The sequence below is a fragment of the Macaca thibetana genome, chromosome 17 (genome assembly GCF_024542745.1).
Source record: "Macaca thibetana thibetana isolate TM-01 chromosome 17, ASM2454274v1, whole genome shotgun sequence".
NCBI classification, from domain to species: Eukaryota; Metazoa; Chordata; class Mammalia; order Primates; family Cercopithecidae; genus Macaca; species Macaca thibetana.
In genome coordinates, this window is record NC_065594.1 from 21582847 (window position 1) to 21596587 (window position 13741).

Below are 13741 nucleotides of genomic sequence, written 5' to 3' on the forward strand. Positions count from 1 at the left end.
GGATCATTTCAAGTGCCTGTAATAGGAACTTTTATGTCATTTACATATTTTATGTAATTCTTGCAAATGGCCTATAAGATAGATACGATCTCTATTTAAGAAAAAAAAAAAAAACAAAGAACACTGACATTCGAAGAGTTTTAGTGGGAGCTAGGACTTTGAACCCAGATCTGCTTGGTTCTATTTCTACCACATTTAGAATTAATGTAGGGCCAGAAATAGGATTCTTTGGTTTTGTCTTTTAATCAATGTGCAGGTAACCTGGCTACCAAGAGTTAGTACATGAGCGTATCCTTCAAGCCTACATAACAAAGTAGATTGCGTTATAAAGCACGTAGTAGTTGCCCCGTATCTATTAGCTGCTGTTGTTCACAAATCATACTGCAAATTACCTTGCTGTATGACCACCAGTGGAGAGTTTTGCCAATAACTACTAAATGACTTCTCAATTCTTGTCTAGAAAAAAATAAAGGTGTATAGCAGCCCTCAGTCCATTAGATAAATCCCTGGTCAGTTTAGATTCTGCTTAGGCACTTCAGTGCACACACTCTGTTCCTTATATTGGTATCCTGGAAGTCAACATAAGCAGAAGTACCTTGGATCACCAAAGGATCAAGTCTTCCAAGTCATTTATAATGGAGAATTTCTCAAATTTAGTGTTATTGACTACTCAAGGATACTTTGGTGAGTAGACATGACTCCCACCTTACTTACATGGTGACAGAGTTCAATGACATAATTAATATAACAGCCAATAACCCAATACCAGGTGTTTTGACAAGTGACCATCACCTGAATTTAAAACCTGTATGAACAATCTGCCTATAAAGGCACAAAGTTCTGGAAACATTAACTTACTATTGTTGATGCTCTCTAAATGCTTCTCTCCTAAGGTTTTCTTGAAGTCTTTTTTTCTCCTCCAGTTTATTGCTCTGAAATTGCAAATATCAAAACATAACTTATTAAAGATGCTTTAAGCAGAGCCATGATGCTAAAGTTACCCAAGGTCCAAAATCCTAAGGTTCAAGCAGCCTTGATAGTCTAATACAGTATCCTGCCAGAGGCTCCAAGATGGTATTCCCTGTCAGACCCACGGGCACTGGACTGAAAGCCAGGAGCTCCAAGTTCTTTCCACAGCTCCCCTCTCCCAACTTGATTGGTATAATCACAGAACCAGTATTTTGCGTTTTTATTCTTTAGTTCAAATGATAGCAACATTTATTTTTTAAGCAGTGCTTTCAAAATGTTTTAATGAAAACATGAAATTTCCATACCAAGTATGTTAAATTAAAATTATAATAAATGGTTAAATAGCTCATACAAAATTTATATATACACCCAAATTCTACTAAAGTATTCAGGAAGAGATTTTCAATAAGACAACCCAACTCCCTTCTGACTTAGAATCACATACTTAAAGCTGTTGAGGGACTGAACAGCACATGTCATAAAAGAAGCCATCCACTTGAATAGAAAATAGTTTTGTTTTTTTTTTTAATTAGCTGTTTGGAGAGCCTGGAGATAAAGGGCTTCATATTTGACATTTCTGTCACCATGGCTCTGGCATATTTTAATCCAATTTAAATAACCCAGGAACATTTGCTTTTTGCTCACCATGACACTCTGTCATTTTTTAACTTGCTATGACCTATGAAAAACAAGTAAAATTCCTAGACAACAAATTTAATGGGGAGTTGAAACACATTCTACTATCCAGGAGGATCATGACGTTTTAAATGAATCCAAGAGAGACAGTAAGCAGCTGGGTTTACTTTAATAAAAAATTGGATTTGCCCAGAAGAGGACCTGTGAAAGGAGAAAAATGGAAATCATCACTTTCAAGCCCAAACATAAGTCTGGTTCCATCTTTCAAAGAAAGGAAAAACCTGCTTGTATTGTTCATTTCCATGAAAGTCTTCATTCACTTAAAACTAATTACTAGTCCCATTTTGAAAGGCAAAATGGATGATTTCGGTTTCAGAAAAAAAAACTAAAGGAAATTTACTACAGTCCAAGAGAATCAATTATAAGGCAAGCAACTGGATTATTAATGAAACACAGAATTCTAGGAGGCAAACTAATGGAAAATTATAAAAGCAAATAAACATGATTCTAGTCTAGGAAAAAATCCTGACTCATGAGCACAAAAGTGTTCAATGGTGATGAGTTCCCTGCCCTCCAGGGTGGGGACTAGGGGGGTTGCGGTGGATCTCAAAGGGTGAAAGACAGCAAACAAGCAGTAAGTGTTGATTAAACCAGTATTCAGAAAGCTACTCAGAGAACAGTGAGAAAGCCACAAAAACAGCTAGAGACAAAAGGCTGGATTCCTTTAGCGAGGTCAGAAATTAAGACCACTGGTTTTAACCTTTTCACTAATAGATTCCAACTCACAGTCACATAGTAGCTAAATTGTATCCAACAAAAGTCTACTTATGGCTGGGCACAGTGACTCATGCCTATAATCCCAGCTCTTTCGGAGGCTGAGGCGGGCAGATCACCTGAGGTCAGGAGTTTGAGACCAGTCTGGCCAACATGGTGAAACCTCATCTCTGCTAAAAATATAAAAATTAGCCAGTCATAGTGGCAGGCACCTGTGATCCAAGCTACTTGGGAGGCTGAGGTAGGAGAATCACTTGAACCTGGGAGGCGGAGGTTGCAGTGAGCCAAGATCACGCCACTGCACTCCAGCCTGGGCGACAAGAACAAAACTTCATCTCAAAAAAAAAAAAAAAAAAAAAGGCCGGGCTTGGTGGCTCACGCCTGTAATCCCAGCACTGTGGGAGGCCGAGGCGGGCGGATCACAAGGTCAGGAGATCGAGACCATCCTGGCTAACATGGTGAAACCCTGTCTCTAGTAAAAATACAAAAAATTAGCCGGGCATGGTGGTGGGCGCCTGTAGTCCCAGCTGCTCGGGAGGCTGAGGCAGGAGAATGGCATGAACCCGGGAGGCGGAGCTTGCAGTGAGCCGAGATAGTGCCACTGCACTCCAGTCTGGGTGACACAGCAAGAGTCCATCTCAAAAAAAATAAAAAGGTCTGTTTATGCCTCAGAAGTTAATAGTTGATGGAGAAGTATTTTGGGGGGAAAAAAAGTAGTAGTAGTAGTATTTCTGGAGTAGTTGAAAAATTATATTCAATCCCTATTCATATCAAATGCCTGTTATATGCTTGGTACCATGTTAGATGCTGGGAATACAGCTACGAACAGAGCAGTGCCCATTCTGGAAAATGTTACAGCCTCGTTGGGGACACAGACAAGAAAGCAATGATGGCAGTGTGCTAAACACATTAGGGGAGAGCAGTCTGCAAATAACATAGTAAGAATGTAGAAAAAGCACTTAAATGGACTGTCAGGAAATGCTTTCAAAAGTTCCACAGTCACTCAGTGCCTACTTAGTATTAGACTCCATCCTCAGCACGAGAGCCAAGAAGTTGAATAACACTGGGAATATGGTTTCTAACTTCGGGTAAGCTGCATGTTACAAGGGTGCTTCCTTCTATGGAGAGTAGACTCACAGCTTTCTTCATATTCCCCAAAGAACTGATGACTAAATAAAAGGATAAATACCATGGATCTAATGAGAGATAGAAATTCTAAATCCAACCTAATCTTAAGCAAGAGTGTTTCAGGAGGAGGAGAAGGTAGGAACAGGGTTACTACACTCCATTATATGGGTTGTTCAGCCCAGGGGGTCCCAGCAGGTGGGAGGGGGGTAGGAAAGGAAAGATAGAGCCACTGTTCACCTCACCAAGATTTGTACTGCAGCATGTGGCTGCTTTAGCACAGAGGAGGTATGTTTTTCTGTGTCACACAAAGACACTATCTATCAGCAGTCTGAGCACCCACAGAATTGACTGCCTGAATGCAGAATTGGTCTCTAATTTGCACAAAGACAACCATGGGCTGGTAGTAACCCCGGACAGGAAAGGGGCGTTCCCAGAACTTACATTTTTTTTTTTTTTTTTTTTTGAGGCGGAGTCTCGCTCTGTCGCCCAGGCTGGAGAGCAGTGGCGCGATCTCGGCTCACTGCAAGCTCCGCCTCCCGGGTTCACGCCATTCTCCTGCCTCAGCCTCCTGAGTAGCTGGGACTACAGGCGCCCGCCACCACGCCCGGCTAATTTTTTGTATTTTTAGTAGAGACGGGGTTGATTCACCGTGGTCTCCATCTCCTGACCTTGTGATCCGCCCGCCTCGGCCTCCCAAAGTGCTGGGATTACAGGCGTGAGCCACCGCGCCCGGCCCAGAACTTACATTTTTAATATACAAAGGCACAAGAGAATATGTCAGCTCAAGGAAATCCAAGAAACTCATAGATAAATTGAACAATGTTTATAGAAAGAAGTAGAAGATAAGGTTGAGAAAGTAAGAAGGAATAATTATATAGGAACGTATGTGCCAAGCAAAGGAGTGTGGACTTTATGAAACCCAACAGTAAGCCATTATATTAAGCAGGAAAGGAAGTGGCTCACTCTTTTTTTTTTTTTTTTTTTTTTTTTTTTTTTTTTTTTTTTTGAGACGGAGTCTCGCTCTGTCGCCCAGGCTGGAGCGCAGTGGCCGGATCTCGGCTCACTGCAAGCTCCGCCTCCCGGGTTCACGCCATTCTCCTGCCTCAGCCTCCCGAGTAGCTGGGACTACAGGCACCCACCACCTCGCCCGGCTATTTTTTTGTATTTTTTACTAGAGACGGGGTTTCACCGGGTTAGCCAGGATGGTCTCGATCTCCTGACCTCGTGATCCGCCCGTCTCGGCCTCCCAAAGTGCTGGGATTACAGGCTTGAGCCACCGCGCCCGGCCAGGAAGTGGCTCACTCTTATAACAACATGGAGGTTAAACTGCAGCAAGGGCCACAAATACACAAGAACCCCTGGGGTGATTCTCACAGTAATCTAGGCCTTAAATTATGAGCCCCAAATTAAGTCAGCAGGTATAGGGGACAGAGAAGAAAGGACAGTCTTGAGAAAAACTTAAGGGACAGAAATAATAGGAAGTATGACGACATGGATATGGGACGAGTAAGAAAAGGAGGAAGAGTCTAAGATTACTATCATTTAAGAGCGTCAGAATGAACTTATGAGTTCGATTTTGAATTTATTGGATTTGAGGTATATTTGTGGAATATTTAGGGAGAAATATCAAGCATGCGGTAAAATATATGGTTCTGGAATTTAGAAATATGGTCTGGCCTGAAGATACGGACTGCAGAAATCAGCACAAACAATAACTAAATCCTCAAATGTGGAATTTTTCACCTAAGGAGAGGGGCCTAGGCCCAGCAGTATCAGAGGAGACCAAGGGATGGGATCTGGTAAGCATCAACAGTGGAAAAATGAGTAGCAGAAAAGGTTCCCAGGGACGTTCAGGAGGGTGGAATTTGAAGGACAGAGTACTTATAATCGTTAATATTAAATTTTAATTTTATTTATGTATTTATTTATTTGAGACAGGGTCTTGCTGTATCACCCAGGCTACAGTGCAGTGGTGCCATCTGGGCTCACTGCAATCTCTGCCTCCCAGGTTCAAGTGATTCTCATGCCTCGGCCTCCTGAGTAATTGGGATTATAGGTACGTACCACCACACCTGGCTAATATATGTGTTTTTGTAGAGATGTAGAGATAGAGTCTTGCCATGTTTCACAGGCTGGTCTTGAACTCCTGGGATTAAGCAATTGGCCTGCCTTGGCCTCCCAAAGTGCTGGGATTGCAGGCATGAGCCACTGCACCCAGTCTTAATATTTAGTTTTACACAAAGCAAAAATAAGTGAGGAATTTAAGAATCTTTCCTGGGTTCTTTTCTTTCTTTCTTTTTAAGAGCCGGGGTTTCACCATGTTGCCCAGGCTGGTCTCAAAGTCCTGGGCTCAAGCAATCCTTCCTTCTTGGCCTCCCACTGTCCTGGGATTATAGGCATGAACCACTCTGCCCAGCTGGATTTTTCAATTAAGAACACCATTGGTGATCTTAGTTAGATTAGAACCAGAGAAGCATTAGAAAGAAAAGCCAAACTCAGCCTACCAACAAATGAGGAATCAGAGAAGGAAAGGAATCAGAGAAGGTAAATTCTTAAGCTAGCTGAGCCATGTATCCCCTGGGGAACTTTTTTTTTTTTAATAGAGATTCTTTGGTTCAGGTGATCGTTAGAGAGTCAGTCCACAGAGTGACATTTGGGAACCAAATGTGGTAGAGGAGTCTTTGAAGAAGTTTGAACCATAATGCTTAGGACAGAGGAGTTGAAAGCAGACCACTATACAGAAAATTTTTTACCGTGAGAGATTTGAGTAAGATTAAGTCCTAAGAAAGAAAAACAAAAACAAAACAAACAACAAAACCAGAAAGTGAGAGGAGAAAGGGAGCATAACTGATGGAGAAGCAAGGTCCCTAGGGAGATAGGAGGGAAGATGACATGGTGAACACAGGTGGAAGAATCTATAGTACCAATGACCTTCTGATTCCTCCTGAGATAGGATGGGGGTAGGTGCAGCAAAGGGAGAGTAAGAAAAGAGAAAAATAAAGATACTTAAGGCCAGTGGCCTTTATTTCCTATGAAGTAAGAGACAAGGTCACGTGCTGCAAATGAAAGGAGAGTATAAGAAGAATATAAAGCCAGCAAGAATCTTGGTAATTGGGGTTGGTCCCCAGTTACAATGCAAAGAAAAAAAAAATGCTGGGCATTGGGCATTGTGAAAGACACAGCTGAGATGAAATCTCAGAAATGCGGTGTGGCAAAAGAAAAAACAAAAGTCACATTTGTTTTTCTCTCCAGCAACCTCATTCATGTGGGTTTAGTAGAAATGAAATAATTGAATCCATCCAATTCATGCATAAAAATAATAATACTCTCTATGCCTCCCTTCCAAGAGGTTGATATAATAGATCCAATGAGATAGTGTTAAAGCACTTCTTTACATTTATAATTAGGTTAGGGAACCTTTACTGAGTGCTCACCAAGTGCTAGGTATCGTGCTAAGATCTTTGCATATATTGTATCCTCTAGTCCTGCCAGTCTCATTATTACATTATTATACCCACTTTACAATTAAGGTAAGTGAAGCACAGAGAAGCTATCAGCCTACACTCTTAGTACCACATCTTTATTTCAGAGATATTAACATTACAACATTATGAAGTTAATTAATGAGATCCTATTACATTTCAATGACCAAAGGTTTAATGCCTCCACCAATTCATCTACAAAGAAATGCATGATGTAGGAACCACATTTCTTGGAAACACTGATGTTCCCTGAAAGTTTTCAGAAATGGAAATGTTTCCCAGTTTATATAAACAACATTGAAATAATTTCCTCAATGTTGAGTTTACCCCTAAAATTTTTCTTAAACTGGTAGCCCTTGCTACTACTTGCTTCCTACAAATAAGAAAGCAACAAGTGTAATTCCTTAACATGTACTTGTATGCATCTCTGCATCTAATATGCAGAACTTATTTTCTACCAGTTAATTCCTACTTCACCGTTAATTCCTGGCTCACTTAATCCCACGCGGGAGGCCGAGGCGGGCGGATCACAAGGTCAGAAGATCATTAAAAATACAAAAAATTAGCCGGGCGCGGTTGTGCTTAGTCCCAGCTCAGTGTCTGAGGCATAAAACACTTGCAGTGAGCCGACTAACTGTGCTTCTCAGTGCCTGCATAAAACACTGTGACTTCCAGTGCTTCAAATGACTTTGGCAGCCATAGCTTACTGGAAAGAGCAAGGAAAGGTGTTGGAAGTCACTCAGATCATTAGCTGGTTTCCTGAATTCTCTGAGGTTATGAGGCTGGGGGATCAAATGAAGTACAGTTGGGCCTCCTTATCTATGAATTCCATATCTGCTGACTCAACCAACTTCGGATGGAAAATATTCAGGGGATGAGGAATAGATGGTTGCATCTATACTGAATATGTAACACTATTTTGTTGTCATTATTCCCTAAACAATGCAGTATAACAACTATTTACACAGCATTTACATCATATTAGGTATTATAAATAATCTAGAGATGATTTAAAGTATACAGAAGAAGGTACATAGGCTATTGTAAATACTACTCCATTTTACATAGGATTTTGGTATCCATTGTGTTGGGGGGGTGGGGGAGGCAGCAACCAATCTCCCATATTTAAAGGGTGGCTGTATTTGGAAACTATATAATACTGCATATTATCTCAAACATATGTAGATCAAAAGCAGAGTAAGATGAACCTAGGAAATAGACAGAGTCTTTAGAATGGAGTTAGAAGATTTCATAGTTTAGGTTTGTGGGTATCACAAAAGTATGGGAAAATAAAATTATTATTTATCATGTGATTATGGGGGGAAAATGTGATTTACTCCCATAGCACTAAATTTGGGTGAAATGCTTGCTGTGGGGAGTTAGGAAAATCTGTCTATTTATGCTGAAAGAACCAGTGGCAAAACACTCGCATCTGGTAGACTGCTTTTTCACTCTAATGCTCTAATGTCTTAGAGACATTGTCTCTGCTTTATAGATTTCTTGGATAAGAAATCAATGCATCATTATAAAACCACATGAGTAGTATTAGTTTCCTATTTCTGCTGTAATAAATTACCACAAAGTTAACAGCTTAAAACAATATACATTTATTATCTTACAGCTCTGGAGGTCAGAAGTACAAAATGGGTCTCAATGGGCTAAAATCAAGGTGCCAGAAAGGCTGTGTTCCTTCTGGAGGCTCAAAGGAAAATAATCAGTTTCCTGGTCTTTTCCAGCTTCTAGAGGCTACCTACGTTCCTGGGCTAATGGCCCCTTCCTGCATCTTCAAAGCCAGCAGCGGTGGGCTGAATCTTTCTCCTGGTATCATCTCTTCTTTCTCTAGCTCCCTCTTCCAATTTTAAGGGCCCCTGTGATTATATTGGGCACCTGGATATTGCAGGATACACGCTCTAAGGTCGGTTGATTAGCAACCCTAATTCCACCTGTGACCTTAATCCCCTTACCCATGTAAGGAAACATGTTCCTAGGTTCCACGGATAGAACGTGGACATCTTGGGGTGGAGCATTATTCTGCCAACTACATGAATTAGAATCTATTTTTAAATCAATAAATATCAAACACACAATAGGCCAGCTATTTCCCCAAATCTTTGCTCTCCCTAGCCCTCTGAGACTTGGCTTTAGAATGTGGATGGTAGAAGAGGGTAAGAAAATACCTTTTTCATTTAGTGCTAAGCAGTGGTGTGCTGGTCAACATTTAATCAGGTCTAGCAGGTAGGAGGAGGGGAAATTAATCTGTAGCATTTACTGATTTCCACATCATAAATATTTTCCAGCACAGTCAGTTTTAAGCTGACAATGATGAAGCCAAGTAGCTCAAAAAATCCTGAAAATGTCACAATTCTCACAGTACAAGCCAGTACCAGGAAGCTACAGCACATCACTCGAAGTATATATACTGTGACAGACCCTAGTCTAGGGAATGCAAGTTACATTCCTGAACTGAATACAACTGAAGTATACCAGTGCTGTCTCCAAATTTCCCCTTTTACCCATAGGATTAACTCTTCATGGGCCCGCCTGACATGACTGAATACTAAAGAGCTGGTTGACTTTCACACCTTTCTGACTATGAAGGATCAAAGAACATGCACAAATGCTGGCAAGGAATCCAGTCTACTCTTCCCTCACTAAATGCTGCATGCAGAGATGATGACCAATCAGAATGAGACCCAATGCCCCGACTTCTTTTGGGAGAGAAGGAAATGAAGGCAGAAGGGGACCAGCGGCCAGTGGGGGGAAAGTCAGAGACAAAGCTAGAGGCTCTTGGGCGACAGTGGGCTGCTTGGATTCTACGTGGCTCAGAGTTTTCTGGGCAGCAGCCATTTGCCTAGGGAGGAGGGCAGTGTGTTTACAGGCTGATGTCCGTGTGTGTGTTTGCTGTGCATTTTAAAAAATAAGTGCTCCATAAGCACAGCCATTATCACTTCCCTCAGCCATTTCCACACTGGCAATGTGAAATATCTCATTTCTAGATGGCTAATGTTCATTTTTCTTATCTGACACAAGCTACTAACTAGGCTCACATTTAACATGAAAAGCTACAGATTTATCTACAGCAGGGAAGGCTGGGATCATAGTGACAGTGCAGGCCAATCGGCCAGAGAAATCACACCTGTGGAAGAACAAGGATGGGTCACTCCTTCTTTTGCAAGGTCATTTAAATTAATGCTCCTCGAACTTTTATGTGCACAAGAATTACCTGTGGAGGCCGGGCGCGGTGGCTCAAGCCTGTAATCCCAGCACTTTGGGAGGCCGAGACCGGCGGATCACGAGGTCAGGAGATCGAGACCATCCTGGCTAACACAGTGAAACCCCGTCTCTACTAAAAAATACAAAAAACTAGCCGGGCGAGGCGGCGGGCGCCTATAGTCCCAGCTACTCGGGAGGCTGAGGCAGGAGAATGGCGTGAACCCGGGAGGCGGAGCTTGCAGTGAGCTGAGATCCGGCCACTGCACTCCAGCCTGGGCGACAGACCGAGACTCCGTCTCAAAAAAAAAAAAAAAAAAAAAAAAAAAAAAATTACCTGTGGAGCTTGTTAAAATGCAGATTCTGATTCAGTCGGTCTGAGGTAGGGCTAAAGATTCTGCTCTTTTAACAAACTCCCAGATGATGCCAATGTTGCTTGTTCAAGGGCCATATTTTCAATGGTAAGGGTCTACAGATCAACTCTCTCTCCCCATCTCTCACATCCTGGCAAATTTATGCCAATAGAATTACAGTTATCATGTTAGGAAAGGGAAAAAAAAAAACACCACTTTTAGACAATGTTAAAACAGTTTAGGCCAGGCATGGTGGCTAATTCCTGTAATCCCAGCACTTTGGGAGGCCAAAGCAGGTGGATCCCTTGAGCCCAAGAGTTCGAGACCAGCCTTGGCAACACTGTGAAACCCTGTGTCTACAAAACACACACACACACACACACACACACACACACACACACACACACAAAATAGCTACAGTGGTATTAACCTGTAGTCCCAGCTACTCAGGAGACTGAGGTGGGAGGATTGCCTGACCCCAGGAGACTGAGGCTACAGTGAGCTGTGATCACACCACTGCACTCCAGCCTAGGCAACAGAGTGAGACCCTGTCTCAAAAAAAAAAAGAAAAAGAAAGAAAGAAAGAAAGAAAACAGTTTCAACTACACACATTTATGAATAGTGTACACTATTGACCCATGAAGAAATTAGCTGTAAATGACCCACATGCCAGCCAGTTATGGGTATTAATTGACAACTAATAAATGACCTTTAGGACAAGAGGTTGTAATGCAATAAATATTAAGGGTCTGCAAGCCTCTTCACCCTATTCCTGGTGATGACTTAACGACTGTCTTTGTTCTACCTGAAATACAGACTATGCTCCATAAAGGGAATACCTCCTCTAAAATCACAAGACCTAAGCATGAATCTTCCTTTGAAGGATAAAATGGAAGGAAAAAAATTGGATGAGGAAAAGAAGGGAGGGGATAGAAACAGAGAGAGAGAAAAAGATGGGTAAATTTTTAAAGTCCCTGTAATAAAAATCTTCTACAATGAAACTATAATTGTTGATCAGCAAATGTGAACTAACCCTCCTCCTCCTCACCTTCTCTCTCTGAATTGCCTTCATTTTTTGGAGTTCAGCTTCTTCAGCTTCCTTCTTGATTCTTACAGATTCTTCTCTTTTTAGCTAAATTGTATTGAAATTACAGAGAACGAAAACAGTTACCATTTTTCAGTCTGAACCCTGGAACACAAAATTATGATGAAAGGCAAATTACAGTATTGTTTGTGCTATACCTCACCATGATTATAGGTTGTTACTTCAAGCTACTTAGATCACAGAGAATGGCCGGGCTACATCTTCTGCCTGTGAAATTTCTGTCTTTGTGTTTCTTCCTTGGTCTCTCTCTTTTTCAATGTCTCTGTCTTTATCTATCTCTGTCTCTCTCTCTCTGTGTGTGTGTGTGTGTGTGTGTGTGTGTGTATTGGGGAGGGAAAAGGGAAAATAATTTTTCCTGATTACAAAACTCAGTGTTCATTGTAAAAATCGCTGGGAATCTTAAATCTTTTTTGTACTACTTCCATGACTGGCATTCAGTAAACAAATCCACATTCTTAGAACCAAAACATTCCAAACATAGTAGACTTTAAACTATAGTTAAACATAGTTAACCTAAACGAGAAAAATAATTCCCTTAATAGAGGGTCTTACTGAGTGATAAAGGGCTTGGGTAAGAACTGAAGGTATCCATCTCTTCACTTCTCACTTCGTGATAGCTTTGATTTTGAAAGCTGCTGTTTGCAGTTGGTTGGAAGGTTTTATGCTTTTGGTAAAGTTACTGTGTTATTTCACGGTTACTTGAAAGAGCTGGTACTCATATTCCTTACCAAAATTAAACTAAAAGAGATGAATTCTGACCTTTTGCTGGTATTTAGATTGCATCAGCTGGAGTTGTTGCTTCTGTCTGACTTCAGTTTCTGACTGGCTTCCACCTTAGGAAAAAAAAAATCCACAAAGGTGAAACATAAATATTAAGCTGAAATGTCAGCCATCGAGGACTAATTAATACATAATAAATCTGTTACATGAGTTTCCTTAACATTCTCATGCTCTTAGAAATAAGAACATAACCAGTTTTCCTAATAAGACCTTAAAGAAGAAGAATCACTTAGAAGAAAGAGCTGGATAGAAAGAGGAGGCCACATTTTTAAAACAAAAGAGCACTTTACCAAGGTTTTCCAATCATGTAGGTATTAAAGTATTCACTTGGATTGAAACCATACCTAAAGGTCTGTGCTAAATAGAAGAAATAATGCCTGTCTTGGAAACTGTAGAATATTCTTCCTGCTTGAATATGACCATGCCTGAACCTAGTAAAGACGGTGATCAAAGGTGCTTCTATTGCTTTTCTTCTTCTAACTCTATTGCTTTATGTTCAAGCAGCAAGGCTCAGGAAGCTCTCAGAGGTCTTGCCACTAGACAAGTATGTAGTCTTTATAACCCAGTTTCTAAAAATACAATGGGAATATTCCAGTTAGTAACTGATCCATACTATTTATTGTTCTTTCCTTATATAGTCAAAATAAAAATGTGGATGTGAGATGATTTACTTGCTCTCTCTTAAACCTAAAAGAATTTGAGGCAGCTTGACAATCATCTAAGAATTGCTGTTTAGGGAATCCTCACTGTTTATGCAAGCTCGGTGTGCGTATTATAAAGATTCCTTTGAAATAATTCTCTGGTGCTTTGGTCACTAAAAGTGTCAGCTCTCTGCAAGATTCACTCTCACAGAAGATGCATTAAAACAATTTGTGTTCACTATAGATCTTATAATTGAACTGAGAAAGATACCATAGGGACTTTTCTTCTGAGATCCAAAAGATAGGCCTGTTTGGTGTTGGCCTTTTGACTGCTATTGTGGGGAATGGGGGATGTTTCTTTCAAGACAGTGAGGAATGTTGATGCTTTTCTCTAATGTTACAACAACTTTTAGTATCTCCTGCAACCATTCCAATATTGTAAGGGGTAGAGAAGTAGAGGAGGAGTTGAAAATTCGAAGAAATGGAGGAAGTCAGATGTTTAAGCATTTACAAGTTTTGTTCAAAACTCATCTCAAAGTTTAATACATTCTAGAATTTTCTTCTCTACCCCCAAGCCCCTCCCACACACACATACCTGATTATCCCTAGATAATGCATATAACAGGAAGTCAAAATGAGAATCCTGCTCATTTTCTGCTAAGA

General features: G+C 40.8%; 2 protein-coding genes across 9 annotated transcripts in view; one reads left to right on the forward strand and one right to left on the reverse strand.

Annotated features, from left to right (window-relative positions):
• DNAJC15 (DnaJ heat shock protein family (Hsp40) member C15) overlaps positions 1 to 13741 on the forward strand; it is a 354888-nt gene that overhangs the window by 187175 nt on the left and 153972 nt on the right. The window lies entirely within an intron of this gene.
• Positions 1 to 13741, reverse strand: part of EPSTI1 (epithelial stromal interaction 1) — a 225984-nt gene that overhangs the window by 185946 nt on the left and 26297 nt on the right. For all 8 annotated transcript variants that reach the window (XR_007720730.1, XM_050766209.1, XM_050766208.1 and 5 more), the window contains exons 4-6: positions 12417 to 12490; positions 11601 to 11684; positions 859 to 932 (exon numbers count right to left, since the gene is read on the reverse strand). Coding sequence is in view for 7 of the 8 variants with exons in the window: in XM_050766209.1 (XP_050622166.1) it covers positions 859 to 932; positions 11601 to 11684; positions 12417 to 12490 (232 nt within the window). In the remaining variant the exon portion in view is untranslated. The remainder of the gene's footprint in view (positions 1 to 858; positions 933 to 11600; positions 11685 to 12416; positions 12491 to 13741) is intronic.